This window comes from Rhinolophus hipposideros (genome assembly GCF_964194185.1).
Source record: "Rhinolophus hipposideros genome assembly, chromosome: 9".
Lineage (NCBI taxonomy): Eukaryota > Metazoa > Chordata > Mammalia > Chiroptera > Rhinolophidae > Rhinolophus > Rhinolophus hipposideros.
The window spans coordinates 89,761,246-89,785,241 of NC_138055.1; the positions used below are offsets into that span (position 1 = coordinate 89,761,246).

Sequence of the window (23,996 nt, forward strand, 5' to 3'; positions counted from 1 at the left end):
AGTTATGAGAACTGTTCTCTTCATTTGTATGATTTTCTCTAAAAACTGTGTTTATCTTGTGTACATCTTTATTCTCAATGAGGAAAGGATTTACCAAATTATAAATCAGTGGTTTCTAGATTTCACTAATTTGCAGTTAGACCATTAGTAGTCTTGAACATAATCTCGTAAAGAACCTTTAAAAGGTTTAATTGAATGTTCCCATTTCCCACAGGTTTATTTGTACATATTATTTCCAGATCCCTGTTGAAACCTAAGAATAAAACACTACATTCACAAAATTATTTACTTGCCTTTTGACAAAATGGGAAGTGTAATGGTATTAATTGATAGTAGATCTATTTTAAGTTGTGTTAACCTTTAACCATTCTGCTAAGAAGCAGGAGATGCTGACATTCTGGTGGCCCAGTGGAATCAGGTGGATGTCATGCTGAAATCACTACTGACATATTTTGAGTTGCTGGGAGTGTGGCATGAGCTTGGGAGAATTATGAAGATCTAGAATAGTCTTTGGAGAAATGGGAAAGGACGGTGGTTGATAGGCAATAAAAGAGCCCAACAGTGTTCTTCCAGATGTAATTCTCTTCCTCGCCCCCTCTCCTCCTTTCTTCCTCCGTTCTCCCTCCTTCTCCCCTCCTTCCATCTTTTCCCTCTCTATCCCTTTTCCCCCTCTGCTTCTTCATCCCTTTTTCTCTTACTTTTTTTCTTTTCCCTTTGAAAGAACAGGGAAGAACTGCTGTGGGTAGATAAAGCAGGATTATTGGGATGCCAGTGAATTGAGGGTGATAGTGAAAGAGTAATTTGGATGCTCAATCCAGGAATGGACCTGCATAGGAAGGCAAAGATTTTAGAATGAACTGACAGCTTGGGACGAAATATAAAAGTTAGGGAAGTGGAGATCTCTGTGAGGTTGAACGGCAGACAATGAGAGTGATGGTGGCAGGCCTGGGAAGATAGTGCTGGGTAGTGAATAATCCAGAGTGCAGACCTATAAACCAGATAGTTAAAATGCACTGCAGGGTGAGGCCCCCAGAATTAAGGACATGGAACAATTTAGACATTGAAATGGTGCCATGAGGCATTTGAATGGAAGATGGATTGTAAGTCAAGCGCCAAAGACTTCTTAACACAGCAGGAGTGACGAGGAGTCTCTCAATGGCCTCAGTGAGGAGCAGGGGGTGAAGAGGCACGTGAGCTTTGAAGAAAGGGGAAGAGCATTGAGGAGCCAGGTTGCCCACACTTTCCCTGATGCTTTGTGGTGCTGAGGTATTAGTGACCTTCACTGGAGAGAGTTCAGGGAAATTATATCCTTTGGGAAAGCTGTGTTTTACGTGGGATAGGGAAACGATTTTTGAAAACAAGTTGAGGATTTGGAAATGTAACAAGGAGCTGAGGATTTCGGTAGGCTCAGTGGGATTGGTTGGTTAATGATGGAAGACCCAGCGCTGGGGAAGTACAGAGCAGTATCATGATAAGGAATTTATTTACTTAGTTATTACACATCCAAGGAGTAAAAAACCTCGTTGGAAGGACTGTCTCCAAATAAATGCGGCCTGAGTACTGGTTTAGTTGGTGCTAGAACAAGTCGAGCGTATCAGGCGTTAATTCTCTGCCCTGATTTCAGAGAGCAGCCTGGCAGGTTCTTTTGCTGGGCAGTCAGCACCTGCCTCATGGCTTTCAGAGCTGCAGTTGTGGTCTCCTTTTTGGGGAGAACCTTTTGTGGTGGGTGATTTGGCAGTGGGGGTGCTGATTTGGTCCAGAGCTCCCTTTATCTGTGTTGGGGTTAGGGGAGAAGGGGGCTCATGCTTGTTGCCATGGGCCTTGCAGGGGCTTTGCAGGGGCAGGACCTGTCTGTGTGATGTGCAGAGCTGGGGTTTCCAGCCCAAGGCTCCGCAAGTGTGAAGCACCAGTGGTGCTAGAGATACACTCCCTCTGTTCTGCAAACCCCTTTCCATCGCCACCCAGGCTAGGGTTAGAGGTGAACCGCATTTCACTTCCTTTCATTTGCGGGTTAGTCACATGCATATGCCTAGTAATTTAGTCATTCTTGACGGTGAGTCCTGATAGTTCCAGGAAGATTTATAGTGACTCAAAAGTGACTTTTCAGATAGTGCCATTGAAGTAGTTTGTTTATTCTTTATGGGCCACGACATTGCCTGAGACCCACTAATTTGCAGAGTAAATAAAATTTCTGGCTTAGATTTAGAATGTCTCTGATTGTACTGATTCAGTACATTGAATTTTAAACCAAATGTAAGTTTAATTTGAATAGATTTGTAAAAGGAAATTTGTGTTGATATTTTTAAAGGTAATGCGACGTAAGACAGAGGAGTACATACATGCCCTCCTCTTCCCTGAACCTAAAAGTAGCTAGTGAGAAATCCTTGAACTTTTATCTGTATTCTCTAAGAATTATGACAGCAAGGAAAGGCAATCAAGCAATTCTTGAGGTAAAGTGCAAAAGGAAATCATTCTCAAAATTAGTTTCTAAAGAAATAGTTTTTCTAAAATTCCAAATAAAATAAAGTTATATTTAATTGATGCTCTTTAAGGTCTTTATTTCTTAGGTGAATAAGCATATGCAGCTCTAGATATAAAAGTATCCATTTTTGGAGAGCTTTTCTGTGATTGACGACATCTAAAGTAATCACTAGATACTGTGACAAACAAACCCAACAAACTGAATATAGAAGGATGTTCTTCGAAGAGGTGATATTTGTGGTGGTACCGAATTACAAGGACAGTGATTTTTAAAAAAAAATTATTATGAAATATTTCAAATGTACGGAGAAGTATAGAGAAAAAGTAAGATTACTAATAGGACAAATTGTACCTATTTTTTTCTTCTTCAAACTGTAACTATTAATGTAATTATTCAACCCTTTGTTTTTCTGCCATTGGATGTTCTAAAACCTTTATTATTGTAAATACAGTTATACACATTATTGTATAAATCCTTGAAACCCTCTTACACATCTGCTCACTCCTTTATGTGCGGAAATAAACCTTTTAGCGGTCACCAAGTAAAATAATAAAATATTATAGCTAGAAAAGATTTTACTGTTAATATTTTTAAAATTTTCAGTAGATATTTTTTGACCATAAAGTATAAAGAAACATTAATCAATTTTCCACTGCTACTACTTTTTTGTTAATTCTCTGAACTTTAATTGAAAGGGTGCAGACTAGACTGGAGGAATGGATAGAAGAAAAATCATGTTATAGATATGGGTGCTCCCTCTCCCACCCCCAAAAGGCTAGAAAGGATGTATTTTAGAAGCAAGGCATCAATAGCTGGACAGCAATTTCCTGCATTCTTACCTTTGTTAAATTTAACAGCTTCTCTGATTTTTTGTGTGAATACTTTAAGGTCTAAATCTTCCATATTCTCAGGATTCCAAAATTTCCTCTATGGAGCGTGGGCTCCGGGACTTGGAAGAAGAAATTCAGATGCTGAAATCCAATGGGGCTTTGAGTACTGAAGAACGAGAGGAAGAAATGAAGCAAATGGAGGTCTATCGGAGCCATTCTAAATTTATGAAAAATAAGGTAAGGGTGTGTGATACTGTAATTTAAAAAGGGGGTTTGAGAGGTTGATGCATATTCCTCCGTCCTTAGTGATGATGAAGACCTTCGTACTGTTTTATCAAACTTTAGGAAAGAATACTTCTAAAATTATTCTTTCAAGTGCAACTTGCCCAGAATTAAAGTCAGAATTACTGATGTTCTACAGCTATTTCAAGTTTTCACTTAAAATTACCTGTGGAGGCTAAGTATGTACTATTACAGTTTAACGTTTCACACTGTAAGGACTTTTGAGATGATTTAGTAGAATTACAACCAGATGAGTTTTTCTTACTATGCGAGACCATCTAGTTCTCTACCTCGTGTGAAGTATTTTAAAGTCAAAACTCTAGGAGGTTGAATTCAGCCCATCCTTTTTTCTGAAATGCTTAAATCATTTTTTCCCTCAAAGTATCGTCCCATAAAGGGAAACCTTTTGCTCGGTCCCTTGGAGAAGATCCATTTGTATCAGGTTTACTGTTTCCTGTGTGTGCTTTAGGTGTATGTAAAGTAAAGTAAGATAGGTGTTACTGGGACATGCTGGCGTGTATTTATAAATTCAGTCACAACATTCCTTCCTTAGATCGAAAGTCATCTGGTTTGATTCTATAAACTTTTCAGGCAAATTGGAGGATTGAATTCATTACATTTATCAATTTCACAGGCTTGTTGTGGTTTAATTAAAAGTCATAATTGTGATTATAAAATATTACCTAGAATATAAGTACCTCCCTCTCCCCCACCATATCCCAGTTGTATCAATTCACCAGTTTCTCAGAAGTGAAAACTGTAAAGGAGTGATACAGTTATAACTCCCTGTCCAGTTTCTGGCTTCTTGCTGTTTAATCATAGTTGGCATACAAATCTGTAGAATGTTCCTTTATTAGCTTGAGAATCTGTTATCAGTGATGACTGCCAATTTCATGTTAATTTAAAACTTAAAAATTCACATGTTTAACTTTCCATTAGTTTGGATTTTTCACCCTAATTTGAGAACAAAATGTACTGCAGTGTAAGCTCTGTTTCCTATTTGCTGATGAGCACATTCCAGGCCATTTGAAAAACACTGTGAAAATAGAGAAACCATCTAGGGTCCTTTGAAGAGGGAATTAGGGGAACAGATTTGATTGTATTCTATGTTCTTGTTATTTCCAGTTACTGCTCTGGCTCAAAGCAGATAATAAGACTTAAATTGACACATAAGTGAAAAAGAATAACAATGTCGTGACAGGTAGAGCAACTGAAGGAGGAACTAAGTTCGAAAGAGGCTCAAGGGGAGGAGCTGAAAAAGAGAGCGGCTGGTCTTCAGGCTGAGGTCTTTGCCGTAAGATTCATTCCGTGTGTGCAGGCTCCCACAGTGGGGCCTGCTAGCGCTGGCTTCCGGGTGGCTTCCACTTTCATTCTCTGCGGCTGGCAGCTTTGCCCAGTGTCGGCACTAACCAGCCCGCTCTGCTCTCTAACCAACTCTGCTCATCAGTTGGACCCTGTGTCACTTTGTGTGCAGTGAGCCCTCACACGTTCTGGAAATCCAGTACCTGTGTCCTTATTGCTGCTTTTGTCACTGGATGGGTGGTACTTCAAAGCTTGTTTTTTCTCAACTCCTTTCCTGTTTTGAGATACTTGTTGATTGATATGAATGGTAGTCTGTTTTTTCTTCTTAGTACAAAGAATATGCAGATGTCCTAGATCCATCACCTAGTGTTTATTTGAATTTCTTGAGTAAATGCTTTACCTTTACATGTAGACACCATGTTTAAATCCCCATTTAGTGATTTTGCAACAAATGTTTCTTTAGAACAGATGTATAGAAAGTGATTAGCTTATTTTGAGTTACCTAGTAAATTAGAATTAGCATGAAACTTTTTTAAAGTCTCTAAATCTAGTTGTCTTCTTTCTAAAGAACTAAAATTCATTTCAAAATACAATAATAAAATAGCTGATACTTGAGCACTCATAAGCATTTTATAACCTACTATGAGGTAAGTATGTTTTCAACCCCAATGTATAGTTGAGCAAACGGGGGTAACAGAGTGGTCCCCAGCAAGAAAAAGGCAGGGTTGGATTTTTATCTGCAGTCTTGTTCTGGAAGCCGAGCTGTAAGCTCAGCCCAGCACTGGGCACATCTTGGTCACACAAGTCTCGGGGAAGAATTGCTCCAGAAAATAATGGTGCGGTAAGACTGGAACGCAACATAAAAACATACATGCTAATTTGGTGTGTTTGTTATTTATGGAGCACTTCATAGTGTAGATAAAAAGGGAGACATTTGGTCTGAAAGGGTCTAATTGGGCTTATGGTAATCATGTATTGCCCAGAGAAGTTGATCCGGAACTTCTCTTTGTTTTTCTCTGCTACTGTTCATTTGTTTTTGTGTCAAACAACAGGCTAAGCATGTTCCATACGTTATGTTATTTTATCTCTAAACTATACAGTGGCTCTGGTTTACTTTTTCCATATTACTGTTTAGGAAACCAAGGCTTAGAGAGGTAAAATAATTACTCAAACACACACCCATTGCTCCTAACTTTTAAGCAAAATTTGTGCTTCTAGACTCTGCTCCCCACTTAGAATATTTTCTTTTCCTTTCTCAGTCTTTATGGTCAGTATAGCATTATTTGAAGATTATGTAATAATGCAGATGATGAGGAAACTGAGATTTTATATTTGTTTTTGATCACCTGATTAGAGGTAGCTGGAAATTTGAATAACCTTTAAGCCACAGTCCTTTATTTAGCTGAGGAAGTGATAACACTTGGAACATTTCTCCTGAACATTCATTCATATAGCAAGTCTGTTTTTAGTGCATTCTGTATGTTAAGATGGAGTGTGTGTTTTTTGTTGGTAAAGGGATGTCGTGAAAGACACTACACCGTTGCAGTGGCAACTCCTGGTACAGATCTGTGCACCAGGAATGAGAATAATTGCCATTTACAATGATCTTCCACTGGTGTTCTTAGTGTCCTCAAGTACTTTGCGTGTGCACTGAGCACACAGAAATTTTTGTCGAATGAATACTATCTATAAAAAGAGATTTCGTGCATATGAGAAAAATGCTTGTGTTCTTGCTGAAACAGAAGAGTAAATTAGATATTTAGTTTTAGTATTTTTTAAAAGTCTAATTTTAATTAGAGTAAACTTTATGTTATACTTCCTTGTGGGAAATTGTTCTGAAAAGCTTTGTCCATTACACCTAAGGGTATTACAATTAAAATACTTTACATATGTTGAACATAAAAAATATAAAGCACTTTTCGTTTCATCAGCGATACTGAACTTACTGACTTCTTGTCACAGTTATACTTCCAATAGTATCTTTTAGTGCACAGCTACTTTATGAGCCAGTAACATAATGTCAAAGCAAATAGGATTTCTGTTAATTTGGCTTATACTGAGAATAAAAGATGTTTAAAAAGATTCTTAAAAACACGGAAACGTAAAGGAGATGCTAGAAATAAATGTTTGCTAAGTTGAGAAATTTACAGGAGAATGAATGGCTCCAGTTGATTTATGGATTACTGTGTCAGGGTAATTAAAATTCAGATTACACATGTAGATTCTACATAATGAGATTTATGCATTCTTTATTTAGGTCATCTTCATTTAGTTAGAATGACATGTTGTAGGTTATATAACTTTGTAAGTAGAATATTTTTTGAGGTCAGTACTCCTAAGTCATCAATATCATGTGATTTTTAAAAAAACACATTTATGATACTGGATAACACTAAAAGTGGCTTTTAAGATAAGGATTTTATATAAACTTTTGTTTGAGAATGAGAAAAAACTTAGTGAAAAAAATATAGCAGTGGCAGCTTTCGAATTGAAATAGCAACACTGTGAGGTTTCTTTTTTTCCTTCTGAATTGCATCTACACTAACCCTGCTTTATGTTATGAGGAATTCTGACTTTATCAAATGAAAACTTTTATCAGCGCAGTGTTGTTCATATGTTTACTGCCATTTCAGTCTCTAATTGAATTGGGATTTTTCTCCCTCCATTCCTTTTCTAAGGGATTTCAAAAAATGTTTAGGAGATACAGTAAATGAAAACTGGAAATTTCCCTATTAGTCCAATAAACTTTGGTTTTTTTTAGGGAGGGGTTGGTGGTGGTTATCTAAGATTAGATGCTGCAAAAAGATGAATGATGTCCTGTCAAAAAGCTAATGCTGCCATTCGTTTCATATCTTGTGATTCAGATCTGTTAGAGATCCAGATTAGAGGTGGTTGTTTCATTGCTTTTTTCCTTACAGCGTTTTATTTTCTTCTTTAGATTGGTCAGGTGAAGCAGGAGCTGTCCAGGAAGGACACAGAACTACTAGCTCTGCAGACAAAGCTAGAAACGCTCACAAACCAGTTCTCAGACAGCAAGCAGCACATCGACGTCCTGAAGGAGTCCTTGACCGCGAAGGAGCAGAGGGCTGCCATCCTCCAGACCGAGGTACAGAGAACTCTGGGATGCGCAGGGGGTGATTCCTGGCACCTTTTCACTTGTGTTACCTGTACTGTTTTGGTTATGCTTAGATTGGGGAGATAAGAATAATGTTATGATGAATTCTTTAGCAGTGTGATCAGTTATTGTACTAAAATATAACCATCTTGTTTTTGGGTCTAACAAATTTTAAAACTGGTGCAGTTTATTTATGTTTTTAATACTCTGGACTTGCACTAAGTCTGTACTTAGAAGTTTAACTTTAAACTAACATTATGAAATTGAAACATAGTTATAAAACGGAAATCTAAATGAAGCTTTTGTTCTCACCCATGGTAACCCTTCTGGTCAAGAATAGCAGCTTTGTAATCCTGTGTTTGGATTAGTAAGTGTTCTTAATTCTTGATCTTATCAATGGCTTTAAGTAGGCAAATTGTGGAATCTAGAAATGTTCTAGGTAGATCTCTTTTTGAACTACAGATCATTAGACAACGTGCCGTCATATCCTGTTTGAAAGTAGTATTTTTAGAAATCTTAGATGATCTAGTCTTGTCAGCCCTGATTTTAGGCAGGAATACACCAAATAATTCAGACAGTTGAGAATCCATCATATTTGTGGTGAGAAGGAATTGATGATGCCACTTGGATTTATTGTCTTAATGTAAATATTTTTTAAAGATCTCAACGAAATAGGGACTTTAAGTAGGAAAGGGTAAGTAGCTCTGCTTTATAGAAGAAAAAAAAATGTATAGTATGGATTAGTTTTTCCTTTTCTTTTAAAGAAACAAGGTCATAGATAAATAAGGGCATAGTTTGATGGAAAAAAGGAATGGGAAGTAAAAAGAATGCATACAAACATCATAGACCCAGAGCATCAAAATCTTTAAGTGAAGAGAAATGAGAAAATGACCAAAACTATTTCATGTACTATTTTCATACAGTTTGGAACTTTGTTGAAATTGAGAGATTTGGATGACTTATTTGTAACTTTCCTTACAATTTACTTTTTTTTTCTTCCTATTTTACTCATGTTTCATTGTATTGTGATATCAACTCCATTCTACCTCGAGGGATATTTTGGGTATAAATGAGACTCTGGCTCTGGAGTCACACTTACAGAGTTTGACCTTCAGCCTTACCAGGTGCATGATCCTGGACGTGTTATTTCACCTCATTGTGCCGCACTTTACACATCTGTAAGATGAAGAGAATAGGAGTCCCTACCTCATAGGGTTGTTAGGATTAAACCAGTTTATTCACACCTAGTGCTCGACACACTCAGTAAGGTCTTTGTAAAAATTATTGTAAGTCTTGTAATAAATCAGCTAATATAGGTAAACTATTAAAATGTTAAGAGAACAGGGTTGGTTTTCTTTTCATGGGCATAACATTTTATTTAGGAGATCTGCTCTGTCATATTTTTATTAAGCTAAATTTATTTTTATTTAGGGAATTTCAATGTACCATTATCTGGAAAATGTTACCTGTAAAGTTAATAATTTACTGCTCTATTAGAGTTTTTCATGGCAGACTGGTGTTCGTGCAGTACTGCAAAAGGGTCAGAAGAGGGTGCCAGTGTTCTAGACGTGAGCCTACTTCCGGGTTTGCTGTGGTGATAGTTTTGGATGAAGACAGCAGGTGTGCAAACCCGAGAAGCAGGCAGTTTTTTAGTGATAATGCAAACGTTTAAAAGCTTTTCACAGTCTAATAAATGACTTTTTCCTCTTGGCGTTCCATCCCTCTCTTTGTATTCCTCTCAAATAATGTTCTTAGTAGCTAGATCTCACACAGATGGGCTTGTGATTGGCTTCTTATACCATAGAGAATAAAGACTGTATTTGTGGTCATTCTTGAGTGGCTTTTAGGTTTGTTTTTAGCCATTGTGGAAGTAATTGAATTTTAGTGATTACCTCGTAAGTTACTAGGACAACTGCTCAAATGTAACTGTCTCATCTTAAAATATAACAGTATGAAAACTAACTTTTTGAGTTCGGGCTGATTAAATGAATGTACTATGTCTACTTATTAGCATTTACTTTTTTTTCTTAAATCACGGTGGTGACACTTGACAGGGTCACTTTTTCCAAAGCAACTTTCTCATGTTAGAGCCCATAATAGGTAGTTTGAACCAGCTCTTTGAAACTTGTTATATATTTCTGTAATTTGATCTTAATTGATTTTGTCTTCCTCTCTGCAGCTATCCTAGACTTTGATCTAATTTTCAAATCATTAAATTAAGTACATATAAAAAAGAACATGGATCGAGGAAATTTTTTGTTTTTCCTTTTTATTAGTTTCAGGTGTACAAAGCAATGTAATAATAGTTAGACACTTAAACCCCTCATAAAGTGATAACCCGGAAATTTTTTCTTTTTTTTTAATTTTAAAATTCTTTGAGGCAAAAAGGGATATGGGGAAAAACCTGATTCCTATTCAGGGTCCAGGGAATGTGACTCTGTCCTCTTGGGCGATGTACAATCTACAGTATCTGTGGAATTGCTCCTATTTTATGAACATCTGTTTTAATCTGTTGACCTTCACAGAGAGGTCATCTGGATTTAGTAACATTGTGGTCAGAAGCATGGGCGTTGGAGTCAACCTAGACTTGAAACACAACCCTCTGTTAGTTATGTGATGTTGGATGAGTTATTTTACCTCTTTACTAATCTGTAAATGAACATAATAATAATACCAACTTCCTAACGGTAGTAGGGCTAGAATAGATGTACACTTATGTAGCTCTCATCTGAATTTGGAGGGAAATATTAAATATCAATGGGTTAAAATTAAAAAAAAAAACTTTAGAGTTTACATATATGTTTTTTAATCTGATGTGTATTGTTTCATTTAATCCTCAGAGTAATGGTATGGATTAGGCAAGACAGACACTGTTTTCTTGCTTTTATAGTTGAGAATTATGTAAGGTGTTTAATTAGCACATTAGCACTTGGGGCCAATCTCACTAGTAATCCAGGGATTTCAATGGTTGTAATGTGTTTTGGAATCTTCCGGTTTTATGCCCCCTTACTTGTTCCTAATGTTAATGACATAGCATCGGCCTCTCATTGAATTTATTTTCTGGATGAGTTCTCATTGTGCAGAGCAGAGCTGACTTCATCAGTAAATTATAATAATTCTTACTGCCTCAGACTAGTACTCTTTTTTCTTACTTCTCCAGGGCACTGAGGTTGGAAATTCTTACTGTAGGTGGACATTGTCATCAGTAGCTTCCTGACAGTAGAGGAAGCGGGTCCTCATTCGCAGCCGGATCAGGGCATCAGCATCCAGTGCAAAGCCCCTCGTCTAGGACGTCCGGCCCTGAGGCTTGGATGCTGTTGACTGACACTTGCTGCCTGCTTGCATGCCCAGCCTGGTGCCTCAGGGGGCCAACCTCCTCCAGCTAGAGGTCTGACTTCCTCAGTGTACTGAGAGTTAGTAACACTCCAAGGACCAGAGTGCCGTCTTAGAGATTATCTCGTCTTTCCGTAATTTAAAAAAGTAGATACTATCCAACGTTGAGTGCTTTCTGTGCCCTGTACAGGATGCATATATTTTTGTTCGTTTTCTGAGTTAATCCTCACAATAACCTTCTAAGAAATAAGAATTGTAACATTTTATAGACGACACATTTACGCTTAGAGAGACTGAGGTTGCATGACTTATTGCCTGAAATTGAGTTCCTGATTAAAACTCCAAAATTTGTTTTTTTGATTATAATACTACAGTGCTTCCCCAGAAGGCATCTGAGTTGCAGAGATGGTAGGTGACATTTTGAAGGTCTGTACAGCTACTTGGTGTTAGTTTTGAGACGAGAACCTATATTTTATGACTCTGCTAATTATGGTATGCTATAGAGACCATGACTATTGTTCCATTGGTAGGCTGGGGACTAGCTACAAAGAAAGATGGGAGAAAAGGGGAAAATTCATGTTAGCAGCGATGAGAAAAGGATATAGCTTCAGAAAAAGAGAAGCAGGCTTTTGTGGCATGAGATTATGAAAGAAGGGAAAGACATATTGATTGATTCCTTTATTCATTCAATAGTTATTTGTTAGATGCATGCTAAGGACTCTTCTGCGCACTGGGGATACAGTGGTAAATAAAACAGAAAGGCTGGGTCTCTCTCCCATACCCAATTCCGGAGATAACAGAAATGAGGGGAAGTTGAGGAATCTGACGAATTAGCATCAACATTGTAAAACAGAAAATGATTGGGATGTGTGTGTGTGTGTGTGTGTATTTACATACGACTGTTTCACGTTGTTCTGATTGGATTAGTGCCCCCCACTGAGCAGTGCGTGGCCCCATATGAGTTACGGGGTAGCGGTGGGGACAGGTGCTACAGGGTCTCATGCGTGTGCTGTTTAAGCCAATTTGTGGAGGTAGACTGCCCAGCTTCTGAGTGCTCCCTCCCCTTTCCACATGCCCACTATACCCAAGATGGAGGATAGCTTTAGGAAAAGAGCTTGGGCACAGCAGAGGTGCAGATTATTATTCCAGAAGTTCTAGGGGCTTGTTTCCTGCCACTGCCCCAATTAAAATGATGAGTTGGAACCGCTTACAGTGGTGATGGGGCAGTGTCTTGTTTGGGGAGATATAGATAATGATAAGCTTAAGAAATTGACAGGAAAATATAAGTGTAAGTATGGTTATTAATACACTAGGAGAATAAAAATGGAATATGTAAGCTTCAGACCATCAGTATAAAATGCAGCTTATCCAGCCGAGAGTAGAAAACAATGAGGAGGGGAAAAAGATGTTGTGTAAACACCATGAAAAATGGCTGAACTCTTAATGGGAAGGGTAATGCAAATGTAACTTAGGTCAAAATAAAAATATCAGGCTAAAAAAGTAAGATACAGATATGTACTGTCAATAAGAGTTAAATAAGACAAAAAGAAACAGCTAAATTAAAAATAAAGTGATAGAAAATTTTTTTTAAATGAAAGGTATATCAGGAAAATATGACTCCCAAAATCTGTTTAATTTTAACACTGATTATAAATTATTTTTAAGGCAAAGAAGTTATAAAGCACCCACAGCAATGTTATATACTAAAAAAGAAACAGATCAAGAAAACGTAACGATTATGAACATTTATACATACGATAATACGGCTTTAAGTGTATAAAACAACAATGGGGAGAAATAGATAAATCAAATAATAGCAGTTGTTGATTTGAATGTGCTCCTCTCAGAATTTGATCAAAGGTAAATAACAATTTAGAAAATTTCAATAGCATTAATAAGCTCAAACTAGTAGTTATATATGTGAGTGTAGAATCTTGCACTAACAAATAGAGAATAAGCAGTATTTTCAAGAAGTTGTTGAACAGTCATAAAATTAGTCATGTACTAGGCCACAGAGGAAGCTACATAATTGCCAAGAATCAAAGTCACATGGACTGTGTTCTCTGACTCCTAATGCAGCAAAATTAGACATCAGGAATGAAGAACTGCTACACAAAACCAACATAAGTTTGGAATCTTAAACATATTACTGAATGACCCTTGGGTTAAGAGAAATAAAAGTTTTAGAAGTCAATGACGGTGAAAGCACTATGTATCAATGTATGGAATAGAAAGTAAAAGAAAATCTGTGGGACATAACTAAAGTAGGATAAGTGGAAAATGTCTAGTTTTTTAAATGAAAGTTATTGGGATAACATTAGTTAATAACATAATATAAATTGCAGGTGTACAACTTTATAATGAGTTCTTATACTCTATTGAGTGCTCCCTACCCCAAACCTAGTCTCTTTCTGTCACCTTGTATTAGACACTTTTTACCCTCTTTGTCTTCCCCCCACCTCTCTTCCCTTCTGATAACTACTATTCTGTTGTATGAGTCTATGAATCTAGTTTTTGTTTGTTTATATGTTTGTTTTGTTTGTTCATTGTTAATTTCTGTGTTATATCCCACATATGAGTGAAATCATGTGGTTCTTGTCCTTTTCCATCTGTCTTATGTCACTCCACATGATACTCTCAAGATGTATCCATGTTGTCATAAGTGGTGATATTTCATTTTTCTTAAGGCTGAGTAGCATTCCCGTGTATATATGTACCACTTCTTTATTCAAGCATCTATTGAAGGGCACTTAAGTTGTTTCCATGTCTTGGCTACTGCAAATAATACTGTAATGAATATAGGGGTGCATATATCTTTATGAATAAGTGTTTTCAAATTTTTTTGGTTGATACCCAGAAGAGGGATTGCTAGGTCATTTGGTAGCTGTTTTGATCATTTTTGGTGGACCCTGCCCCCCATACTATTTTCCATAGTGGCTCTACCAGTTTGCATTCCCATCAGTAGCGTGCAAGAGTTCCCTTTTCTCTACATCCTCTCCAACACTTGTTTTTTCTTGTCTTATTGATAATAGCCATTGTGAGATGGTATCTCATTGTGGTTTTGATTTTCATTTCCCTTGTAACTAGTGATGTTGAGCATCTTTTCATATTTGTTGACATTCTGTATATGTTTCTTGGAGAATTTCTATTCAGGTCCTCTGCCCAATTTTTACTCAGATTTTTGTGGGTTTTGTTTTTGTTGTTGAGTTGTATGAGTTCTTTATGTATTTTGGATATAAGCTCCTATTGGAGCTATCATTTGCAAATGTCTTCTCCCGTTCATTTGGTTGCCTTTTTATTTTGTTGATTTTTTTTTCTTTTCTGTGCAAAAGCTTCTTAGTTTGATTCTGTCCCATTCATTTATTTTTTCTTTTACTTCCCCTGCCTTTGGGGTCAAGTTCACAAAAACCTGTCAGAGATTCAAGGTCCATAAGTTTAGTGCCTGTGTTTTTTATATGTATTTTATCGTTTCACTTCTTATATTCATTCAAGTTCTTAATACATTTTGAGTTAATTTTAGTGTATGGTGTCAGACAGCAGTCTAGTTTCATTCTTTTCCACGTGGCTTTCCAGTTTTCCCAGCATCATTTATGGAAGAGACTCTCCTTTCTCCATTGTATGTTTTTTGACTCCTTTGTTCAAAATTAGTTGTCCATGTATGTGTGGGTTTATTTCTGAGCTCTCAATTCTGTTCCATTGGTCTGTGTGTCTGTTTTTCTGCCAATACCGTACTGTTTCGTTTATTGTAGTTTTGTAGTACAGTTTCAAGTCAGAAAATACACTTCTGGCTTCATTCTTTTTTCTCAGGATTGCTTTGGCTATTTGGGGGTCTCTTGTGGTTCCATATAAATTTGAGGGTTTTTGTGTTCAGTGTCTGTGAAAAATGCCATTGAGATTTTGATGAGGATTGCATTAAATCTGTATATCTCTTTAGGTAATATGGCCATTTTAACAATGTTAATTCTTCCAATCTATAAGCATGGAATATTTTTCAATTTCTTTGTGTCTTCACTTCCTTTCAACAGTGTCTTACAGTTTTCAGTATGCAGGTCCTTTGCCTCTTGTGTATTCTTAGGTATTTTATTATTTTTGTTACAATTGCAAAAGGAATTATTTTTTTCATTTTTCTGAAATTTCATTGTTAGTATATAGGAACACATGGATTTTTGTACATTGATTTTGTATCCTGCAACTTTACTGTATTTGTTTATTTCTATTAGCTTTTTGCTGGAGTCCTTAGGGTTTTCTTTATAAAGAATCATGTCATCTGCAAAAAGTGATAGTTTGATTTTTTCGTTCCCAGTTTTGATGCCTTTTATTTTTTTCTCTTGCCTGATTGCCCTGGCGAGGACTTCCAGTACTACAATTTTGAGTAATGATGATGAGAGAGAGCATCCTTGTCTTGTTCCTGACCTTAGAGGAAAAGCTTTCAGGTTTTCAACTATGAGTGAGATTAGAGGAGGGTTTAACATATATGGACAACATTAAGTTGAGGTACGTTTCTTTTATACCTATTTTATTGATTTTTAAAAAATCGTTAGTGGATGTTGTATCTTGTCAAATGCTCTTTCTGCATCTATTGATAGGATCATATGATTTTTATCTTTTATTTTGTTAATTTAGTATGTCACATTGATTGATTTGTGGATGTTTAATCATCCTTGCATTCTTGGAATGAACTCCACTTGATTGTGATGATTTATAATACTTTTAATATATTTTTACATTTGATTTGCTAGTATTTTGTTTAGGATTTGTACATCTATGTTCATCAGAGATATCGGCCTGTAATTTTCTTTGTGTGTGTGTGTGTGTTTGTGTTTTTGGTTTTTGTGTGTGTGTTTTTTTTGCCTGGTTTGGTATCAAGGTTTGGTATGCTGGCCTCATAAAATGAGTCAGGAAATATTCCATCCTCTTTAGGTTTTTGGAAGAGTTTGAAAGTTTGGTAAAATTCTCCAGTGAAGATGTCTGATCCTAGACTTCTGTTTTTTGGGATGTTTGTGATTACTGTTTGAATTTCCTTACTATTGATCAGTTTATCTAGGTTTTCTAATTCTTAATAGTTCAAGTTAGGAAGGTTATATATTTTTAAGATTGTTCATTTCTTCTAGGTTATTGAATTGGGTGGCATGTTGCTTTCATAGTATTCTTTTATAATTCTTTGTATTTCTGTGATGTTCACTGTAACTTCTCTTTCATCTCTGATTTTATTTTTTGAGTCTTCTCTCTTTCTTAGCGAGTCTAGCCACAGTTTTGTCAATTTTATTTATCTTTTCAAAGAACCACCTCTTTGTTTCATTAATCTTTTGTATTATCTTTTTGTTCTCTTATTTATTTCTGCTGTAAATTTTACTATTTATTTTCATCTTCAGCCTTTGGGCTTCATGTGTTCTTTTTCTAGTTCGTTAAGGTGTAATGTTAGATTGATTATTTGAAATTTTTCTTGTTTTTTGAGGTAGGCCTATAATGCCATAAACTTTCCTTTTAGTACCACTTTTGCTGCATTTCTCAAATTTTGGTATGTTGTATTTCCTTTTGTCTCTAGGTATCTTTTGATCTCTTATTATTTTCTTTGACCCAATAGTTGTTCAGTAGCATTGTTTAATCTGCACGTATTTGTGGTTTTCCAGCTTTCTTCTTGTAATTAATTTCTAGTTTCATACCATTGTGGTTGGAAAATATGGTTAGTATGATTTCAATCTTCTCTGAGACAGTTTGGCCCCAATATATGGTGTATTCTTGAGAATGTTCCATGTGCACTTGAGAAGAATGTGTATTCTGGCATGTTGGAATGGAAAGTTCTACGAATATTGGTTAAGTCCATTTGGTCTTATGTGTCATTTAAGGCTGAAATTTCTTTATTTACTTTGTGTCTGGATGATCTAGCCATTGCTGTCAATGGGGCGTTCGGGTCCCCTGCTATAATTGCATTTTTGTCAGTTTCTCCTTTTAGTAATTGCTTTATATATTGTGGTGCTCCCAAGTTGTGTGTGTGTGTGTGTGTGTGTGTTTGTGTGCATGTACGTGTGTGTAGATAGATAGATAGATAGATAGATAGATAGATGTTCTGTCTTCTTGATGAACTGCCCCTTTTATCATAAAATAATCCATCTTTGTCTCTCGTTACCTTTTTTATCTTGAAGTCTATTTTGTCTAAGTCCTGTTACACCCGCTTTTCTCTAGGTGTTATTTCTTGAAATATCATTTTCCACGCCTTTACTTTGAGCCTGTGTTTCTCTTTGGAGTTGAGATGGGTCTTCTGCAGGGAACATATAGTTGGGTCTTGTTTTCTAATCCATCCTGCTACTCTGTGCCTTTTGATTGTTGGGTTCCGTCCATTTACATGTAGGGTGATTATTGATGTATGAGGACTTACCACATCCATTTTATCTTCTGTTTTTTTTTGTTGCTTTGGATCTTCATTGCTTCTTTTTCCTTGTGATTCTGTCAGCTATTTTAGTTAGCGGTTTTCTGTGATTTTTTTTTTCTCTGTTTCCATTTTTTAAATTTTTGTGTCTCAGCTCTGAATTTTTGTTATGTGGTTGCCATTAGGTTTGTATAAAATGTCTCTTGCATACAATAGTCTCTTTTGTCTGATTGCCTCTTATCTTCATTCATTTGCACCCATTCACTTGTTTTCCTCCTCCCCTTTTATGATTTTATTGTCACAAATTATTTTATGTTGCGTATTATCAAAATGCTGTAATTATAGTTAATGCCCTTTCCCCCTTTTAACTTTTTAAATAATTACGTGGTCAATAATCCATTCTGAAATAGATTTGCAGTTTCTTGCTTCTGTCTATTAATTATCTTACTCAGACTTTTGTATACTTTTGTCCTTTTGTTTCTGGTAAAAGAGCTCCTTTCAACATTTCTTGTAATGCAGGTCTTGTGGTAGCAAATTCAGCAAGTTTTTGTTTGTCTGGGAAAGCCTGTATTTTTCCTTCATATCTAAAAGACCACTTTGCTGGATATATTATTCTTGTCTGTTGGTTCTTTTCTTTCAATATTTTGAGTATTTCCTTCCACTCTTTCCTGCCTTGTAATGTTTTTACCTAGAAATCTGATTGTAATCTAATGATTCCTTTGTAGGTTGCAGTCTTTTTTACACTGGCTGCTTTGAGAATTCTTTGTTATTAATTTTTGATAGAATAAATTGTGTCTTGGAGAAGGTGTTTTTGCATTGATATAATTAGGTGTTCTGTTAGCTTCCTCTATTCTGAAGTCCAGTTTTGCCATAGGCTTGGAAATTTCTCATTAATTATTTCTTTGAGTATGTGCTCTGTTTCCTTCTCCTTTTTCCTCCCAATATACCTATTAGGTTGCTCTTTGTAATGTAGTCACATAATTCTTGTAGAGTTCTTTCAAGTTTTTTTTAGCTCCTAATTCTCTTTTTCCACCTGGGTCATTTCTAGATTTGTATCTTTGAGTTTGCTGATTCACTTTCCATCTGGGCAGCTCTGTTTCCAAGCTTCTAATACATTCGTTATCTCATTTATTGAGTTCTTCAGCTTCCATTTTCTGTTTGGTGCTTTTTAATAGTTTCAGTCTCTTTGTAAATTACCCTCTTTTTTTCATTAATTTTATTCTTGAGTTCATTGAACTGCTTTTCTGAGTTTTCTTGTATGTTGTTGGGTTTCTTCATAACTGCAATCTTGAATTCTCTGTCATTTAAATCACAGTCATGTATGGCTTTGATTTTTTTTTTTTTTAAATATGGAACGCTTCACGAATTTGCGTGTCATCCTTGCGCAGGGGCCATGCTAATCTTCTCTGTATCGTTCCAATTTTAGTATATGTGCTGCCGAAGCGAGCACGGCTTTGATTTTGATGTCTGGAGACTTCATTTTCTTTCTGTGTTCCCACATTACCTTGGTTGTTCCTAGTATTTGGTGGATTGTTTTTCTGTCTGTACATTTGAGGTAGTGATCTCTTTTCTTGTGTAGGTACTGTTTTGCCCCGGACAACTCATCAGTTTGATTGGTAGGGTACTTTCTTTTGTTTTCCAGTAAATAGTGCTATAGCTTAAGTATTTTTTCTTACCTGGACTGTTCGTGCCTCTGGGATAATGGTGGGGCTTAGTGCTGTGGTGAAGGGAAGTGCAACTAGTGGGTGTCCTCTCTGTGACCAGTTCACCTTGGCTTTGGAATACCACTCCTGTGGTGGGGGGACGTGGTGGGAGGTAGAGAACTGGTTTCGTGAGCTCCTAGAGATAAATCCTTTTCCAGCTGTTTTTGGCTTTACCTTGCTCTGCTGGGATGTGTAGGGGAGGAGAAGCAGGTTTGATCCTGTGGCTCCACTCCCCTGCCAGTTATGTTTGTGGACTGTGCTGTTTTCTTTAAAGGTTCCCAGCCACCTCTACCCAGTTCTACCACAATCGGGAGGAGAGACGGGAGATACTCTTTTCTTGAGAGAAACTGCATCTTCCCCTCTTAAATTCTAGGATGTAATGTGGGGCTGCAGCCCAACTCCTCCCTCACTTCTGTGCTCCATGGAGCTGCAGTGGGCACCGAGCTGTGTCTGCAGCCACTGTCCCTGTCCTTTCCTTCTTCCTGCCTCCCCTTCTCTTTCCAACATGCCACCTTCAGATGTTCCAGTGCGTGGATCTTTCAGGCATGTTTGTGAGTTGAGCTGGGGATCCTTTGTTGAGTTACAGTTGCCCAACTTGTTGTAAATTTAAGGGGGAAAACAATGGAACCTTTTCAGTCCACCATGATGCTGGAAATGTCTAGTTTTATCATATTTATTAGAAAATAAGACAGAATGAAAGAAAATAAGCTAAGCATTCAAATCTAGAAACTATGAAAAAAGCAACAGAATTAAATCCAAAGAAATAATAAGATTGAGATATTAAGCCAGAAATCCGTAGAGGATAAAACCAAACCAAGAGTTAGTTCTTTAAAAAGGTTAGTCAGATAGGAACATGTCTTATAGAATGATAAAGGAGAAGTAACTACTAGTACCAGAGTTTAAAAATAATAAAAGACAGTTATAAATAATTATATTCTAATAATCTGTAAAAGCTAGAACAAATAAACATGCTTCTGGAAAATATGACAAAATAAGTTCAAGAGATAATAGAAAACATGAAAAATAGTCATTATAGATTTTAAAATGGTAATCAACCTCAACCCTCTCTCCCTCCCAAATCCTAAGGCCCAGATGGCTTTTCAGGAGTTCTGTCAAACATTAAAAAATAGATAATTATTTTTGTATTCAAGTTATTCCACAAAGTAGAAAAAGCAAAAAAACCCAAGAATTTACGAAAGAATATGTGGAAAAACAAATTGAGAGGTATACCTTATCAATAGGTGGTATTATTATTTAATATTGTAAGGGCATCAATTCTCCCTAAGTTAGTACAACTTCTCTCTCCTCTCTCCCTTCTCTTTCTCCCTCTCCCTCCCTCTCTCCTTTCCTCCCCTCTTCCTTCCTCCCTCCTTCTCCCCCTTCTTTCTTCTGCAGTTCCATTGACAATACCCGACATTATTTGTTTTTGGAAATCATTTTATATTTTAACATTTACATGGATGAATTACAAAAAGATATGTGATTCCATTTACATGAGATACCTAGAAAAGTCAAATTCATAGAGATAGAAGTAGAATTACGGGTGCTATAGGTTGGGGAGGGCAGAGTGGAGAGTTGAAGGGGTACAGAGTTTTAGTTTTGCAAGATGAAAAGAGTTCTGGAGATTGATTGTGTAACAGTATGAATGTACTGAACACCACTGAACTGTACATTTAAAATGGTTAAGATGGCAAATTTTATATTTCTTACCACAATTAAAAATTAAATTATACGGACAAATAAAGCCATTCTAACATTAAAATGAAGAAAAAGAAAAGATGGAAGACCTGCTTATTTAGATCTGCAAACATACCGTAGAGCTATACACCAAACCAAACCAAACAATGCCTCATAACAGTGTAATACTGGTATAGGAATTGGCAGAAAGACCAGTGAAAAACAAAAGAGAATTTGAAATCAGAGACATGTTTATGGAGAGGGTACCGTAAACTAGTGTGAATTGAGGAAGTGTTAGAAAATGGGCATACTATTAATATATGGAGAATAAAGTTGGCCACCTACCTCATACCAGATAAAACAATGAACTCCAGATTGATTAAAGATCTCAATTTGAAAAACAAAGCAATACAGTTAATGAAAATGTTACATTTTCGGTAGGATATCTTAATGACTACATCAAATTTAAGTATTTCTGCTCAAGAAAGAACACCATTGACAAAGTTAACAATTCAGTGACTAAGAGAAAATATTTTCAGTACCTCTCCTAATACCAAAGATTGAGATATAGAATTAAAAAAAAAGATGCTTGCAAATCAGTAAGGAAAAGAAAGACACTGTAGGGGGGGGAGGAGAGGATTTGAAAAGGCAATTAACAGATAAGGAAACCTACGTGGTTAACAGATACAGCACAAGATCCTTAATTTCAGTAGTAAACAGAGAAATATAAATTTCAAAGACAGTGAAATTTATCAGATTTCATCAAAGTGATGAAAATTAGAAAATGAAATAATATTCAGTACTTGTTATGATTTGGGCTAACAGGAGCATCAATGGCATAGTTGACCCCAGTAATCCCACTCCTGAATATATTCCCCATGAAAATTTTCCACTGGTCCACAAGAGGACATGTATAAGGATGTTCACTACAGAACTGGGAATTGAAGGGAGCCAGAATGTTCATTACTGAGGAGTTGGATGAGTCAAATACAGTGGATTTGTATCATACTATGTAAAAGTCAAAAGCAGTGATCTAGAAGTATTCATGGGACCAGGGATATGTGTGTGTGTGTGTGTGTGTGTGTGTGTGTGTGTATGCATATATACACATATATACATACATATGTATGTATGTATGTATGTATTTAAAAGTAAGGAACAAAATGAGGTATGTAGCATTTATATAAATAACACATACGAGGTATGACAATTAAGTTCGCGAACTTGTTGCAATGATGTTGCTAACCTTTTTTGATATCAGAGGGATTATTCATTATGAATTTGTACCAATTGGACAAACAGTTAACCAAGTTTACTATTTGGAAGTGCTGAAAAGGCTGCGTGGAAAAGACGGAAACGACCTGAACTTTTCGCCAACAATTCATGGCTCTTGCATCACGACAATGCACCAGCTCACACGGCACTGTCCGTGAGGGAGTTTTTAGCCAGTAAACAAATAACTGTGTTGGAACTCCCTCCCTGCTCACCTGATCTGGGTCCCAATGGCTTCTTTCTTTACCCCAAGATAAAGGAAATAATGAAAGGCTAATACGACAACAGCGCTGATGGGCATTCTGGAAAAAGAGTTCCAAAATTGCTTTGAAGGGTGGATTAGGTGCTGGCGTCGGTGCATAGCTTCCCAAGGGGTGTACTTTGAAGGTGACCGTAGTGATTTTCAGCAATGAGGTGTGTAGCATTTTTTCTAGGATGAGTTCATAAACTTAATTGTCCGACTTTGTATGTATGTATAAAAATAAGCTGCTATATTTCTAATATACATGCATATTCAAGAACGTATTAAACACATTAGAATGGCTGCATATTGAAGGAAATAGATATTGGGCATGAATGGAAAAATAATAAAATAAAACAATAGAACTTTGCATGGATCAATGACAGTTTTAAGTGAATTGAGGAACGAGAGGAATTTAATTCTTTCTCCAAACTGGTAAAAGTTTGAAACTAGTAGTTCTGACTGTGTAATTACTGTGACGTAAGCTGGATGTGGTCTATTGCCACACTGATCTCAGAGTTGATTCGGCTGATCTCTCTGACAGGGCAGATGTCCATATTTTTCCTCATTCTTTCTAACACTGAGCATCTGTCAACAAGGACTCTATACTAGAGTTTTTCAGAGGGATTATTATTTTTGGTAACCAGGGGGCTTGGATCTCAATGCTGACATGTGGTTAATAGTCCTTGGCCCTAAATGGGGTAGGGTTTTGAAACTGAGACGCTTACATAAGTAAATTCAGGACTCTCCTGAGAGAGGGTGGACTAGAAAAAATTTCTCCTACCAGTATTAGTGGCCAGTGCGAGAAGGTGACTTACTCACCGGGCCTTTGAGTTGGAGGAAAGTCGTTACTCAGGCAGGTCTGAGTTGGAATACACATAGCTGCTCTCAGGGTACATACTTTCAACTTAGTCCATAGAATCCCACAGGGAAAAGCTCTGCTTAGAATGAATGTACAACTCCAAATTTCTTAATCACTTATGGATTTTAATCTATCCTGAGCCAATATCAGAAGTAAGAACAAATAGAGTGATTTGACCCTTAGGATAAATTAGGATAATAGAATGAAACTGTAAACTAAATGACTAAAATGCAGGATGGGAGCTCAATAACTCTCCAGAATGGATGAGCAGATACAACTTACTGGGATGTGTTTCAGGACCATTGAGAGCAAAAGCTAATGCAGTATATAGTAAAGGTAGCACTAGCTGTTTAGTGTAGTATCTTTTAATCTTGGCTTTGCTACTTGTTATGTAAATTTATACTTTTTGTGCTTCAATTTTCTCATCTGCGAGAACAATAACATTACCTCAGAGTGTTGTGAGAATTAAATACAGCACTCAGTAAATATTAACTATTATTATTGTTATTAAATACATGAAGGAAGGACTT

At 36.5% G+C, this 23,996-nt stretch overlaps 1 protein-coding gene across 7 annotated transcripts in view; it reads left to right on the forward strand.

Annotated features, from left to right (window-relative positions):
* Nucleotides 1-23,996, forward strand: part of ERC1 (ELKS/RAB6-interacting/CAST family member 1) — a 483,911-nt gene that overhangs the window by 123,884 nt on the left and 336,031 nt on the right. For 5 of the 7 annotated variants that reach the window (XM_081060693.1, XM_081060695.1, XM_081060696.1 and 2 more), the window contains exons 5-6: nt 3,394-3,549; nt 7,835-8,002. In XM_081060693.1, the coding sequence (XP_080916819.1) occupies nt 3,394-3,549; nt 7,835-8,002 (324 nt within the window). Of the gene's footprint in view, nt 1-3,393; nt 3,550-4,795; nt 4,889-7,834; nt 8,003-23,996 lie in introns of all 7 variants that reach the window. The other 2 variants (XM_081060697.1, XM_081060692.1) reach the window with 2 other exon arrangements.